This window comes from Camelus ferus, chromosome 12, assembly GCF_009834535.1.
Source record: "Camelus ferus isolate YT-003-E chromosome 12, BCGSAC_Cfer_1.0, whole genome shotgun sequence".
NCBI lineage: Eukaryota > Metazoa > Chordata > Mammalia > Artiodactyla > Camelidae > Camelus > Camelus ferus.
The window spans coordinates 55,792,883-55,809,097 of NC_045707.1; the positions used below are offsets into that span (position 1 = coordinate 55,792,883).

At 38.5% G+C, this 16,215-nt stretch overlaps 1 protein-coding gene across 3 annotated transcripts in view; it reads right to left on the minus strand.

The window, feature by feature from the left end:
- Window positions 1-1,919: 1,919 nt before the first annotated feature.
- Window positions 1,920-16,215, minus strand: part of TMTC2 (transmembrane O-mannosyltransferase targeting cadherins 2) — a 481,539-nt gene continuing 467,243 nt past the window's right edge. For all 3 annotated transcript variants that reach the window (XM_032493821.1, XM_032493820.1, XM_006189277.3), the window contains exon 12: window positions 1,920-4,524. In XM_032493821.1, the coding sequence (XP_032349712.1) occupies window positions 4,345-4,524 (180 nt within the window). In that variant the 3' untranslated portion in view covers window positions 1,920-4,344. The remainder of the gene's footprint in view (window positions 4,525-16,215) is intronic.

A 16,215-nucleotide genomic window follows, 5' to 3' on the forward strand; every position in this document is an offset into this window, starting at 1 on the left:
GTTCTCATTGGATCCATGATTTTCTTGCTAAACAAAAGCTCTTCTCTCCACTCTTTGGAATTATACAACCGAATAACACAATAGCATCAGAGAGCAGTTGTAAGAAGTTAGGAGAATGTTTAGGGAAATGTAAAAGAAAAACTTCACAGAAATGTCATGTTACCAAGAAAGGTCAAATTCCAACAGTACTAGGTCAGGGGTAGGGGGAATACTTCTCAAATCTCTGAAATAACAACAAAAGGCCAATATATGAAGTGGCAGATGGAATGAAAGCCAATTCAAAGCCCACTCTGATTGCATCCTGCAGGAAGACCACCAAAAGGACACAGCAAGAAAGTTAAATGCATTTTAAGGCATGCATTTCTCTGCTGCAAAACTAAATCTAACAGAGTTAGCCCGACGGCACTGCCATTTCAGCGTGTTCTTTCTTTACAGCATGTACCCAGTCCAACGCGTAAGCCCAGTTTTCTAGCAGTACCCCTTCATTCAGCTGAGTTGAGTTTTAAATAGTAGGAAGTGTACCAAAATCTATGGTAGTAAAAATAATATTGAAATTAAGTGAAAAGCACATTCCAAAGGTACATACAAATGAATTGGAATTATTACAATTCTTAAATTATCCACAGAAACCTGTTTTTTCCCTGTAATATCACAAAACACGCCAGACTGGGTAGTTTATAAACCACAGAAATTTATTTCTTACAGCTCTGGAGGCCAGACGGGAGTCTAACATTAGGGTGCCGGCGTGGTCAGGTGAGGGTCTTCTTCCGGGTTGCAGATTTCTGTACCCTCACACGGTGGAAGCGGTGAGAGAGTTCATTAGAGCCCCTTTTGTAAGGGTATTAATCCCATTCATGAGGGCTTTGTCCCCATTACCTAATCACCTCCTAATACCATCACCTTTGGGCATTAGGTTTTCAACAGAGAAATTTTGGTGGGATGTAAATAATCAGACCATAGCAACCTCCTTTCATCTTCGTGATCATTTGCAGTAAGAGAGGTAGAGAATATGATGTATGGAAGATCGAACAGCTAGAGAAACCCCCAAGGGGGTGAGAAACCTCATCTCTGGATGCAAGTTCACCGCCTGAGTGCTCACATGACACAGGACATGGGCGTTCAGGACAGCACGGGAACAGGTCTGCTGGCTGGCTTTGGGCTGTGGGCAGGTTATTTCATACCACTGAGCCCTGGTTTCCTTAGCTGTAAAACTGGAACATAACTTCACAAATCTACAGGGTGTTTAGCATAAAACAAAACGCTTTTAGTTAAATTTTATCCTGTAATAAAGGAATTAGGTGATACATAATAATGTTATTCTGTAACAACAATTTTAACAAGATTATCGAATGCTGCCAGTTTTCACCTTGTCTAGTGTATTTTATGTTCTATTCAACAACCACCTGCGATTTCCTTATAACGGACTCCTGAACGTGTTGTACCTGTGTCTCCCAGCAGAACAGGGATGTGCTCTCCTCCAGGACCAGAGCTAGAGGAACAGCATCTTCTAAATATGGCCATTTTTACCAAACAACCTATGAAGTGGGGAATTGGCCCTGTTTGGGATATTTCCTAACACTTTTCTATAGGTCATCAATAAAACAAAACAGAACGAGAACTATGTCATATTTTTAGAACATGGCAAATCTGATATCAGCAACCCTTATTATTATCATAACTACTACAAATTAACAATCAATGATGATTATTGATGATGTATTAGCTACAGTGTATCTCTAATTTGACTAACAATCTCTACCCTTTTTAAACTTTCTCCCAAGTCTGTTAAAATCCAAGTGTAGGTGTTGTTGCTATCGAGGATTTTAAAAAGGCTTATACAACGCATTTGTTATCAATGCTTTATTGTTGAAAACAAAATCGAAATTCTCTGGCACATAAAACAATTATTTCTACAAAAGGAAAGCCTACAAATCTTGATAATTTATACAAATAACGGTTTCTTAAAAAATAAAATTTTAATTTAGTAAACTTGTCTTGTGCTCTATATTTTTAGCACTGTCTGCAATAATCCACCATAAATCCCTGAGCGGAGACATTTTTTGACCATTTTCTATCGACCCTCCAGCCCTCCCCCCAAGTTGGTCAGTTACTAAGCCCAGCCCTGTAGTGAAAGGTGTCAGGGACATTTAGTTATTAATGATCCATGCATTTTATGACACAGGCCCAATTATTAATGCTACTTGGGAACTGGGTCAACATGAAGTGCCTCTACTGTGCAATTGGCGAACCTATTAAGAACCAAGTGTTTGAAAGGAAGAACAGTAACAACAGAAAGACATAAAATGTTAAGACTAGGAAGTCATCATAGGTCAATAACTATTTAAATAAATAAAAATGTTAGACACTGAATTCATCTCTATATCCTTATATTAAATTCTTTTTTTCCTTTTTTTTTGCAATCTGCCAATGCACTGGAGGATGAAAGATATATTTCAACCCACGCTTTTTGTTTGACCGTGGGTTTGTTGTTGTTAAATGTTAAATATTGTTCTGAAAACACAGTGATTTAGTTATAATTTAACTTTTGGCCCTTCAGTTAAATGTTTACTAAATAATATACATATTAGAAGGGCCTTCTTTTAATGCCATCAACAAATCTCTCTCATTATACTGCCCTTCTCATAAAAACACCAATGCCATAGGAACACTACTTTAAATTCTTTATCCCACTGTATTCAGATATGCAGCAAAACGTATAAAATACAAGGAAAACATAACACGATGTATTTGCAAGTCCAGCTTCCCTTTAACAGGAGTGCTGACCATATATACATGGAGTGTGAAAGGACAGGAGAAAATGCTAATTTCAACTTGTAAAGAACTGGTTTAATGAATCAAGTTTTGTTATTTTGCTATGGAAGAATAATAAATAAATAAATATGTAGGGTATTGTCTAGCTACTTTCTCTAGGAAGAAGTTTGAGAGTAGACTGTTATTTCTACAAAGTTAATTTTTAGTAGCGAAGTTTGACGGCAAGTCAAGAAATGTTTCTCTCTACTTCATTTATAGTCGTTTACTTGTGAAATGATCATTAAAGTGGTTACTGATAGTTAAGGAAATAAAATGCCAAATTTACTAGTGAAAAAATAGTTTTCAACTGTGAAGAGCACTTGGCAGGAGACTTAGAAACACGTGGGTTAATGCTCCAGTCTATTGCAGCTTAAAAGAAGTCATTTTTTAAATGTTTTTTGGGGAGAACAAAATATGGTAAAAATAATTCCCTAAAAACTTATCAGCACTGCTGTTTAGGTACCTTTAAGAAAGTGATTAGTATTTCATACCAACTCTTCTCAAACTATAAAATCATTGGCAACCACTCCTTTGCACAGACTTGATTTTTAAACCTGCAACATCTTGGGAGGCACAAAGCATCTTCCCTTTTGTCTAACAGCTGCTCGTCAGTTATGGGAACCGGAACACTTTTTAAGCTTCTGTTTGATTTACTCCTTATATAAGTGTGAGCATTAACCAGGAATAGCCATTTTAAAAGGCAATATCAAAAGCCTAAGAATGAATACAATGAATTTTTCTAGGCAGTTCTGGGCAGATGGCGGGGCAGGAAGGGTTGGTGACATTAAAGTAAAGTGCCTGCAGGGCACGACTACAGCCTCCCCAGCCTCTCCCATAAGACCAGTGAGAAGCATGGTTCGCTTTCTTCTGCGGATCCTTCTCAGAACACGAAAAGCCAAGGACACCCAAATGACAGTGACATGTAAATCATAAAACATTATGTGCACTAGTCAGGAAACAACTAGATTCTGACAGATCCTAACACGGTATTTAGGAAAAAAAAAAAGTCTTCTACATTTTAGAAATCGACAAGCAGGCTGCCCCAAAGAGGGAAGACAGCAGCGCCAGGACGACCAGCCAGCTCACCAGGATTCACACGCACTACACTTGAATCACGGCCCTGTGAACACTTGACCTTAATAGTTTACCATGGCTGAACAGACACTCTGACTTCCTCTCACAGTGTTTAAGGAACAATTTCTCAATTAGCTTTCAAAGATGAACAAAATTTGAAACTTCGACCTCCCCACCCCCCCTTTAAGAATGCCAAGAGATCCTGTGTTAAGTGCTCTGGTTCACAGTTCTACGGGTAATAGACGCATCCTTAAGGAGGTTTCCCACGTTCCCCTTTTTTGGTGTTAACGGCTGTGCCAACAGCGAAGTGGATGCTCCCAGAGGCGGCAGTGACCTCAGTGACCTCTCCCTGGGTCTTGACATCCAAACTAGCTCTTGTCATAGCACTTCTGGGAGGCTCTGTTCGTTATTGAAGCCAGTTTTAAAATAGGGAGGAGGATGAGGTACCGTCCTCCTGTGTCAGGTCTTGGAAGTCTTTAAGCCTTGCTTTTCCATGATGTTCCAGAGTTTGCGGAGGTTGGACTGCGTGATGACGTCGTCCGGCTTGAGCTGCAGCGCCCGCAGGTAGTTGGCCTCAGCCTTCTGGAGCCGGCCATTGAGGTGCAGGATGGCTCCCAGGTTCATCAGAGCGGCCGGATACTGGAACCAGAGAGAGGAAGGAGAACGATTAAGAGGCCGTTGCAAGCTTTCCTTCGTGGAAGACAAAAATCTTCATCCACTTATGCAAAGGATTCCCTCATGCTTGGGGTTATTTTATGGAAGCAATTTGCAATTTATACAAATAGACAAAGATAATCAGGAAGGAAAAGAAGTTCTCAAACAGCGGCTGTGTACTCTACACTTTAAAGAAGGCAGGCAGCTAAAGAATTTTTTATTTCTTTAATGAGAGAGCATAGGTTACATATGAAGACCTAGTAACTTAGTCAAACAGCACTTTCTTGAGAAAATAGTGAAAAGGGATACAATTGCAGATGGAAAGAACTGAACATTTTTTTCAACTCAACACCAAGAAATCAAAAATTAAGTGGGAAAAGTTGACAAATCTATGTCTATCCATTCTTTGCTTTCTCTCCTTAGCAATATTCCAGGTCAATCACGGTAACATAAAGAAAGACATAAAACATACTGTAAAATTGTGCTGGTGTTTTCAAGAGTAAAAACTCTGAAAAAAAAATTCAAATACAATCACTAAAGTCCTTTCCAAATCTAACCCAAGTAGTTTTGAGAGACAGTCTTTATTTTTAAGTCAAACAGCTTTTAAACTTCTAATGGTCAATGTTAACAATAAATACAGCAAGGTAAAAACACATCAAAATGGATAAAATATGGTACAGAAAAATGTAATCCTTATAAGAAAAGTTTTACATTATTTGTTTAAAAGTAGTTAAATGATTCTCAGAGATAGAATTTTCTGTGTTGTGTGACAATTGCAGTACAAAGTTATCATGTGAAAAGCAAAGTTAAAAGTATGAGTTACTTGGAACTAGTTTAATGCAAGGGTTTCCACCCCCTAGTTCTCAAACATTAGTTAATACCAACAGGCCCTTCCAAAAGGAAAAAACATGTTGCATGTTATCTATGAATATGGGCTGTTCTGTTCTTGTCTTGTCCCTGGAACTTTCTGGCTAACAAAGAGTAGCTAATATTTTGGCAGTTACATAAATGCATATTTCAAACATCAGATAAAACTAAAATTGTTTATGCTAAGATTAGGTTTTCCTTTTACAGATGGTGTCAGCTATTAATTCTCCTGGCAACGCTATGATACAGACTAAAACAATTCACAATAATTTGTACGATTTAGTGTTTTTACAATGCAAGCATTTTTCAGCTGAATTCATGTGACTCCACTCTTTACTGTAAAAACAATTATTTCTGAACCAAAAACAATGCTGGGGGAGGGCCAAAGAGCTCATAGTAAATCAACTGGGAAGAGATGATCAAATTCAGATTTTAAGAGATCTGGATTTGAGTTTTTGGTCAACTGCTGGCTGTGACCCTGGTGAGGTCCCCTAACATATCTGTGCCCCAATTATGAAATACTGAAGTAACATCAACTTTTTTGTGTGTTGTTAGAAAGATAAAAGGAGAAAATAAATGGAGCTTAGTACATGCACATAGTAAACGCTCCACAAATGTCAAGTTCACTTTTTCTTGTCTCATTTGCTTTGCACATGCATGTTTGTGATTTTTAAAGTTGTTATACATACTTTATAATTTTATTTCAGTAGCTACACGTCTCTGGATGTACATCAAAGTTCTCTTAAGTCCTCAACTGCTGGGCATTATCTTCCAACTTTTTCTACATCTTTTTCCCTTTTCCAAAAATAATGTTGCAAATACAAGCTATTCCTGACCTTCAAAAACCTTTTGGTCAGGATGACTCCATACTTATCAAGAAAAATACAGATGGTCAATTTCTAATTTTAAATACCAATCCAAATAAACATAGCTCTAAAATTACATGTGCAGTAAATAGCTCCACGTTGGAAACCTAAAATAACACCACCAACTCTGTCTTCCTCAAAGAACTTTGTTATCCTACCACCCATTATTATCCTGAGTTTCTTGGTGCCAGGCCAGGACAGACTTTTGAACTATATCCCCTCCCAGAGCTTAGTTCAAGGGTCAATAAACAGCTACTAAACTTATGGTGAAGTGTGTTCACAGCCTGACTTACTAGAGATGCTAAGTAGATGAAATGTTCAGACTTCCTGCCATCCTGAGTGGGAAGAGAGGAAATGGGGAGGCAGAACCACAGTTGGACACCATTCCTTACTAACCAGAAATAGAAGAGGCCCAGGGATGGGGCTGAGAGAAACCAGATGGCTCCGTGGGGTAGTGGTTATATTTTGAATCACTTTATTATCAGTGTCTGCACCTAACTATAACTGCGACTCGAGGGGATTATTAAAAACACTCAGAGTTTACAGAGTTGCACTAACTAGGTTGCAATGCTAGCTCTGTTCCAGAGACGTGGGCACTTGGACGAGTGCTCTCTGAGCACTGAGACCTCCATTTCTTGTGCAAATGGGATGGTAATGGTACTTGCTTCGTAGGGTTGCTGATGAGATTTTATGAGGACACACAATTTATTGTCTTTTCCCTCTTCTGCCTCCTCATCATCTCAAACAAACAAAGCAGAATCTTCATGTCGACGTGCCTAAATGACCACTGAGTCCAAACACGGAGGATTTGTGAACTGGCTCTGCCTTTACTAGGTTTGTGGCCTTTCTTAGATTAAACTTGGAAAAGACAACTGTGAAAACAGGAAGTATATATCCCGCCACATAAAAAGACTTTATTCTTGTTATGAAATTGCAGCCTGGGGTCCTATTATCCTTAGAATACTTCAAAGTCAACTCTCTACTAACAAATGATGGAAAGAAAGTTAATATTATGCTAAGAAAACACAATTAGAAAGCTCAATCTGTTATCAAAATAAGTTCTGAGAGCTAATTATAATGGTGTTTTTGGAATAACTTTAATTTTGCATAATCCATGCTAGTGTATTACTGAGACAAAAATAATCACAAATTGACATCATGAAGTTAATGTGGGATAGCTGATCTCATAGAAGCTCACATACATTCATTAACTGTGTTCCTTAAAGAGTAAGAGCCGAAGTACACTAAGAATGTGCATATTTAAGAAATCATTCACTATTTTTAAGCAGCTATGGATTTCTATGTTCAGATGAAACATTTTGGTTTGAATGTGTCTATTTTAATAGAGTTAAAAAGTTTCCTTTTTTAGTTTTAAAGATCAATGAACATACATTATGTAATACTTAAAACATCACTATAGCTTTGCATTTGAGTGAATAGAAACTGATGAAATTTACATACTGATGTGCTCAAACGTGATTAAGTGGGGTATCACTGCCTTAGGTAACAACAGTTATTTTGACATAACAATTTCAAGTGTTTGTTAAAAATTTATGAGTAAAACTGGAGATAGACTATTTTTTTCTTACATGATTGTTTTCTCTCTTCAAAGACAAGGGCTTTATCGTTAAAGCCTGCCAAGTCTCCTCTCCACAGCAGTGGCTAGGGTAGCTTAGTGGATGCCCAGTAGACTGAATGCCTTCAGGTCTCCTAGCCTTGCTACAAAAATTGCAAGGAGTAGCATTAGAATTACCTGGGAGCCTGAAAGAAATGCAGAATTTCAAGTGCCACTTACTGAATTAAAATCTGAATTTTAACAAGATCCCCCAGTGTTACGTATGCACGTTAAAACTTGAGAAGCACTATTATAGAGGTCATTTCCAGATTCTGGATTATGTCATTTTACAGTTTTTGAGATGAACTTTTCTAGAGGAGGAGGAAGCTCCTATAGAACAAAGTACATCAGATCAAACGTCAACCCTTCCCTGAAGTAGAATTCCTCTCTTGGCCGTGCAATTATTTAAGGTAGTAAATGTTCAAATGAAACTATATTAACAGAAGCTGTAAATGACGAAATATTGTTAGAAGGAGAGGGAATAAAAAGCCTTTCCATCACCAAATAAGAGCTTGTAAAGGTCTCTAAACAGACTTGAAGACTACCTAGCTATGTAACTGAAATGTGAGAAGCCCAGGTGACGGGCTGGCTGAGTACATATCAGTGTCACTGCTCTCTGCCAGCTGTGACTCCCAGGCTGGGGAACAGGAACCCAACCACAAATGCTGCTGTCTTCCCTCACACAAATCTGCTCTTATGAAAGACAGCCGATGAAATTCTCAGCATGTTAACAAAGGCAGTCAAGCAGCTTGCAACGCAGTAACATGGGGCTTGTGGCTCCACACAGCAAATGACCCTGCCTCTTACTTCACAGACTAGAAAGGAGAACCAGACCTTTCTGGTTTCCTTGAAGAGGGCAGATGCTTTACATCAAAGGGGTTGTCTAGCCATCATACTGAGGCAACAAATGATGTCTTTTCCAAGTCTCTAGGGAATTAAGCCTTTTTTATTTTTATTCACTTATTTATTTTGCTACTTTACTGTGGTCTTTGGCTTACTTCTCCAACACTGGAAAAAACAAGCAAAATTAAAAATAATAGATGTATATTGGGGTGGGGTAGAGCAAAGGCAAGATTGTGAAGGTCTGATGCTAGTCTAATGCCCTAAAGGTTCCCAAGGAAGCCAGCTGAACTCACAGGTATCCTGACCACAGAGGACTGGAAGGCAAAGTCATTTTCCTGCTCTGTGCCTATTATGCAGTCTTGGAAAGAGATCTATGGAAGAGGAAGAGTGAGATAGTAAGGGGATTTAGGGTTGGGAATTCATGTTTCCACTGGGAATAGGACTAAAATATGGAACACTGAAGAGAGGACTTGGGTGAGGCCCAGAAAGAGGAAAGGAAGGACTTGGTGGAAATGTTCTGGAATTGTAAACCCACACAGGAACTGGCCTCTCTGCATCCTATTAGTCCTTGTTACCACTTCCCTTTTATGAAAATAAATCAACAGGCAAGAGAAGCTATGAAAAAGAGGAAGACAGATAACAGACCTAGAGTTCTGGTTTTATAAATATATCTACTTTCACTCAAAGTGTTGCTGAAATTACCCATATAGTTGTATCTTTACTGTTGTATGAACTAAATAACTTAAGATAGAATGTCAGAAGTTAGCCTTACCCAGTTATCACTCAGTTAATACACTACACATTTGGGGGATTTTTTCAAGATAACCACCTTTAACTTTCCTTTGGAATTTGCAAACTTAAATGAGTCTGCAGAGTCTGAAGTTTTTAATGGAGTCTCACTCTTTTTCTAGTACCAAATAACTTAATGAAGGCTGTGGACTGCCATTCAACTGTATTCAGTCGAAACTGCTTACCCAATTTAATTTACTGGAGTGGTAACGATACTACGATGCTTCAAAACTAATGGTGTAAACTTTTAAGAAACATTTTCATGAAAAAGAGTATTTACACATCAACTCAAGGGATTTCTTTATGTTTATTGTGCCCTGTACATGGCAATTAATTAATAAATAATTACTGAATTAAAGTTTTCAAGATTATCTATCTGGCTTACGGAAAAAAAGTGTTTAACAGGGACTAAGACACAATGAGATACCTTATGCTCTGCAGTCCCAATAGCACTCCTTCTCCTTTGTCTCACTGGCATGCTTAATGGTCCGATGCCAGACTGGAAACCTAAATTAATTATCCTCGATTCCTTGCCTTCCTCCATGCCCACACATATACATTTATCCAGCTGTTAAGTCTTGGCAACTTTACCCCCAAATCTCCCTTAACTCTGTCTTTTAATTATACTCTGTCCCTTTCTCCCAATTTGGTTTAAGCTATAATCATCTTTTCTCAGATTGTTTAAATAAAATTATTTTGACAAAAAAGAATTAATGAATGGGTAGTTGAAACGACTGATGGGTGACAGATTAAATGAATGGACACAGAAGTAAAGCCTTGTGCAGGGTCTTTTATTATAAACATTTTAGGCATACACAAATTTCAGAGAATACAATAAAAAACTGTGCCCTTAATAAAGACAATCAAAGCCCCCTGTCCTGTTCCTGAACTCACCCCCATCTTCCCAAGAAAACCACTACCCTGAAGTTAGCATTTACCATTGCACTGTATGCTTTACATTTTTATTTTTTTGTATGCCTGTAACAAATACATGATCACATACATTGACAAGTTTTAATTTTATAAATTTCTCATTATCCTCATGGGAAGCCATCCTGCCAAGCACCCACCTGGAACTTGAATTTTTTGCTCATCGTTTTGTTTTTCAGATTTATCCACGTTGATATGTGTAAGGTTCGTGGGTTCTTTCCCATGAATTCCACTGAATGACTACTCATTCTCTGAAGGAGGGACACACAGACTCTTTAAAGGAGGCTGCCATCAATATTCTTGTGAACATCTCTACACATACGTATGGGAGAGTTTCTAAGAGCAGAATGGCTGGATCACCGGAGATCTTCAAGTTAGCCAGGGTAGTTTACCAAACTGCTCTTCAGGGTCACTGTATCCAAATGCATTAGCATCAACATGTGACAGGGGTCTCTGTTTCACATCCTTCCTAACACTCAATATTGTCTGGCTTTTTAAACTTTGCAAATTGAAAGTTGTAAAATAGTACCTTATTCTCTGCTTGATTTTTTTCCTGATGGCTAGGGATGTTAATAACATTTTCATAAGTTTACTAGTTTAAAAAAGCTAGTGCATAAAACATTTCCCCATCAGTAACCACCTGTTCTTCAACACCTGGACAGAATAAGTTTTGGAAGGGTTGTCAATGACGCAGTGATATTTGAAAGTTAATTACTCAGAGCTCCCACTACCTCAAAATGGCCCAGAAATAGGACTGTCTGGTCTGGTGTTTCCCTGGTCAGAGTCAGTTTCCCAAGACTGACAACCAGGTAACTGCTGTTTCTAAAGTGAAAAAATTGGTTATACACAAAATGGTAAATCCTTGATATAGGTTCACTTTCCACGTGGTGAGAAAAGACACAAATCTGGGCAGTGAGAGGGACAGCAGGAGCCACACACATGTGTCACAGTACCTCTAGGGCCCTGGACCACTGTGTGTGGGAGGAGGATGGCGGCTCCCAGCTAGCGAGCACACGAAGCCGACTTCTCTTCCTGACCGGCTTCTCTGTCTTTATCCTGCTTTTTTCCTGCTTTCTGCCTTTCTCCTTAGTTCTTTTTCTCGGAGCCAGCAAGAACATTTAAGATGAACAACGTGTTTCACAGTCTCCCTACATTTCTACTGGTACTGCCTGGGTTAGCACTGCATCCGATTCCTCAATTCCGCCAACCTCCTAGTCTCCCCACCTTCCCTTTCTTCCTTACTCCAGTGTCTTCCACCTGACCTTTGCCTTTCTTACACACCATGGGGCTTGAGAGGGTCAACCTGTGCCTACAGAAAAGAATCCAGACTCTTTTGCCCAGTACTAAGAAACCCTTTACAACCTGGCACCCCAGTAAACCCCCCATATACATTCTGCATGAGCCACGTGAAACTTCTCTTTCTGCCATGTGCTACTGTGAGCATTCACTTCTCACCACACTGCTCTCCAGACAAAGCTCTTCTTCCACTTTCTTTTCCACAACCTTCAGCTCACTTTTAAAATGAACTGAACAATCTCTTATTCATAGCTTCCTTCTCTGTGTTCCTAGAGTTCTGTCTCTATACATTAACTGCAATGCTTACCACGATGAAATAGGTCTACTTGTAAGTGTCTGTCTTCACTGGAGGGTAAGACAGAGAATTTAACTGTATTTATAGTGTTAGGAGAGGTGAATTCTAGCCCAACCTCAATATAATTTAACAGACATTTATTAAGCACTTACTATATGTCAAGATTGCAGCCAGATACTCTAGGTAAGTGGTGAAAAAGAACACTATGCCTTTTTTAGTCTCTATGGGACTTCAGCTAACTTTAGTAGTACACTTGGCAAACTCTTAGGAGGTACACATCCTAGTATACCATGTATGCTCCTGAAACCTATGAGTTAGGTGAAACTGACATTCACGCCCTGTTTTGTAAACTACAGGGGACTGCTCAGAAGGATTCATCACCCTCAAGGAGTTTGCAGTCCAGTGCACGAATACAAAGTCTTTTACTCCAGAGAAGAATGAGACATGTCCACAAGGGAGATACAAGGACTGAGCTATGGGGTGAAGGGAGATTATTTCCTTATAGGTGTGAAACTCTTAGACAAGATGAATTATCAGGTTGCTTTAAAGTCTTTCTATTCTTCCAAATTAAGAATAATCTATAAACTTTGGAAATGAGTGGGTCAGATCAAAATCAATTTTTTACTTTTTAAAAGTGTTTTTGGCAAACTGCTGAGAGCGGAGCCAGCAGCGGAGAGAAGCCCTAATAGAGCAGAGTGTGAATTTCAATTAGGCTTGACATTCAGATGTCAGTGGCAACAGCCATGATGCTAACCCTTTTGAGACCAAACCAAAATGAAAAAAAAAAATTTTACTAAAAACCAAAATCTTAATACAACAAACTAAAAGAACTTTCACAAAATTTATGACCAAAAAAAAAAAAAAAAATTTCCCCAAACCACAAGCAATGCAGTGCTCCCAATTCAGAAATGACAGTTCTCTGTAGTCATGTTTTGACTATAGTCATATTTTGAATAAAGCATCTTGGGAAAAAGATTTGCCAAACTGTACCTACAGCAAGGGACTACGACACAGGAAATCTGGTCATGGCGAGGCAAAATCTGACATAACAGAAATGATTCATTCTGATTCTCAGTTTCAGCACAGTATTTGTGTTTCTGCAATAGCTTTGAATAAAACAAAACAGAGGTGACAAGCAGGACACAAAGCTGTATTAAGGGAGCAGTTTCAGTTTGTCAGTGCCACATTTTATCCTGTGTGCTGAAGCCTTCTCTCCTACATCTGTCCCATCCCAGCGGGTGTTACAAGAATGTTCATTTACTTTTATGATGGGCGTGATTGCCACATTGTGGAGTGCTATTCATTTCTGTGGCAACCAGAATGCCAACAGCTGTGGTTTAGGGGACAGCAAACAGTGACTGTAACCGAGTCATTTCAAAGGTGGTGATTTCCAACACATTTTAAAGTGCGTCTACTAAATTAAGAACATGACCTCAGAAATTACTCCTCACTGAAGATGATCTTGTTCCAAAGACAGGTGTTCCTGATGTCTTTAATTTCACAAGAAGTCTCTTATATGATCCAAAAGGAAAACCATGATCTCAGGCCACCTGAATTTCACTCACAGCTTTTTTGTTTTAATTTTCATTGTTTTAATTTTTATTTTTTTTATTGAATGAAAGATTGTTGAAATTCTATGGTGCTTTACAATTTTCAAAAGTTTCATAGACATGATTTCATATAATCTCATAATAACCCGATTTCTCGCTACCCCTCACTCACAGCTTTTATAAAACGCGGTCACTATACTGTTGAACTTGACCTGCAACAAGTACCTAGCTCATCACTTGAAGGAAAACTACTAGATAAAAGTTCTACCTTCGCTAGAAAATATATGATGACATTAAGTGCATGCAGAGTAGAAAAATGAAAATAAGTAGAAGTTATTGAAGGTTAAAAACCTGGAAGGAGAGAAGTTTAGAAAAAGACCTGCACAACAGACAAACATTATCTCCCTCGAACACCCATGAGCTGTCTTCCCTTACTAATCCAGAGAGCTGCTGCAAAACCCCACAGCACCTTGTTCTCTTCTTTAAACCAAATTCCTTGCCTATTTCTAGTCCAAATATGATTTCAGCAACATAATTCACTCTACACTTTTTTCATTTCTTTTTAGCATGAAGGGGCAGGAGAAACATGTGTGGTATGCTTTCTTGATCACAGTCATATTATGCAGAAGGATTTCCAGCTGTACAGGAATCCAAATGTGTGTGTGTGAAACGTGAGTCTGAATATATCTGACACTCATTTCAAAAAGTTCATACATGTCACTGCAATAATCACATTGTTATTAAAATACATTTCAGGGATATGTTGGAAATTGAGATTTGGGCTTATGGTAATTAAGAACTCAGCTGTCATGGAAAACAGAAGTAGAGCTGTTTTTTTTTTTTGGCTGGCCTTTTTTTTTGCTATGCAAATTGATCTGATCAAAAAATACAATACACTAAGAAGTATAGACACACCACATTGACAAAATCAAAGCTGTACTGGAATAAAGACTTGACAGAGGCCAACACAATCAACTTCAGGAAATTATTTTAACCTATGTACATCACTTCTCTAATTGACTTCTATGTTTGCCAATAAATAGCTTTGATCTGAGGGAGGTCAACTGAGAGATACTAGTTTGCATGTTGTGGAAATGAAAAATGTGTTCCTGAATAGGATTAACTGAAAATATTCATTTTTTTATTATGGAAATGAGCATGTCAGAGACCTCAAAACAGGGGATTGAAATAAAATTTAGGTTAGGTGTACACACTTGAAAGATGGGTGAGACTTTTTTTTCCCTCTCATGAAGCAGATGGGGACCCTAGTGTGAATGAGCAGGATTAATGCAAGGGTGGCAATGTCATTCAGAGCAATCACATTTGCAACATGACATGAGAAGACAGCAACTGTCCACCCACAGAATGAATAGGAAAAAACCTCTCCCTGAGAGAATTCACTGCAGGCTTCATGCATGCAGCAAGCGGAAAGCTCTGGGAACGCTCTGAGTTAGGATGACCAGATCAAATGTAACAGGCAGAAGCAGAGCAATTCCTCCAGAAACTATAACTCTTTCCAGGTACTAAAAATAAAATGTAAACACACTGTCTGATGCATGGCATTCTATTTGCACTTTCACAGGGCCAAGACTTTGTTGATACATGCTTGGAAAAATAATGATGCAAGGTCTTCACACATCATTTCAGAAAATACTCCATCAGGACACACCAATCACAGGAAAGCCATGCTTTACTCCAGGCCACTACACTTGCCCAAGTGTCACACCTGCTGAAAATGTAGAAATAAACATGGCTCGTGTGTAGCTAAACTTATGGCAAATCCAGGGAGGGTTAATGTCAGAACTTCTGCCATTCACATGGTCTAAGCTCATGTCTCCCCCTCAAGATTGTTACATTCGATTGTGCACTTTGCCTTTATTTCTAAAATGTTCAGATCTGAAATCATCACATTCAGACTGCACCTCATAAACTTAAAGCCTGTACAGTCAGCACATTACAGGAAGGTTTTAAAGACTGCCTTGATGACACTCCTCTGCATAACAGCTTCCAAAATTGTCTATAAAACAGATTTTGTATTGCCTTGAACTACTCTACCAACTTCTTATCTTTCTGAGCAACTCTGTTTGAAAGTGCTACACGCTTAGTTTTGTGCCTCCCTTCCTTGATTCCTTGATCTACCCTATTAATATAAAACACGCAAGCAAGCAAGCAAGCAAGCAAGCAAATAACAAGCAATCGATAAAGCAATCTCACAGACCAAGAGTCCAAGCAACTGCTAGCCTCAAATGTATTTACTGAGTACTTATTCACCCATGCTCACAAATAACAACCAGAACAAGACCTGAACAGGAAGGCAGAACAAAATAAATGATTCCGAAGATTAATTCTCATATTCCAACTCTGATTTCTTTTAGACTCATCTTCAATACTGAGTTAGGGAACCACAATGATTATGGGATACATGTACGTTTTTACAAGATCATCAAGTAATAAATTTTTACCTACTCAAAAAATGTAATTTTGTATTGATGATGCAACAGCCTTGAATAGAGATCTGATATTTGACTACAGAAAAACTTGGCTACATATCCCCTCTACCACCTAGGATTCATGTCTGAACAAATAAAATGAACTTCTTTAGAAGTACAAGAAAGGCACAATTTC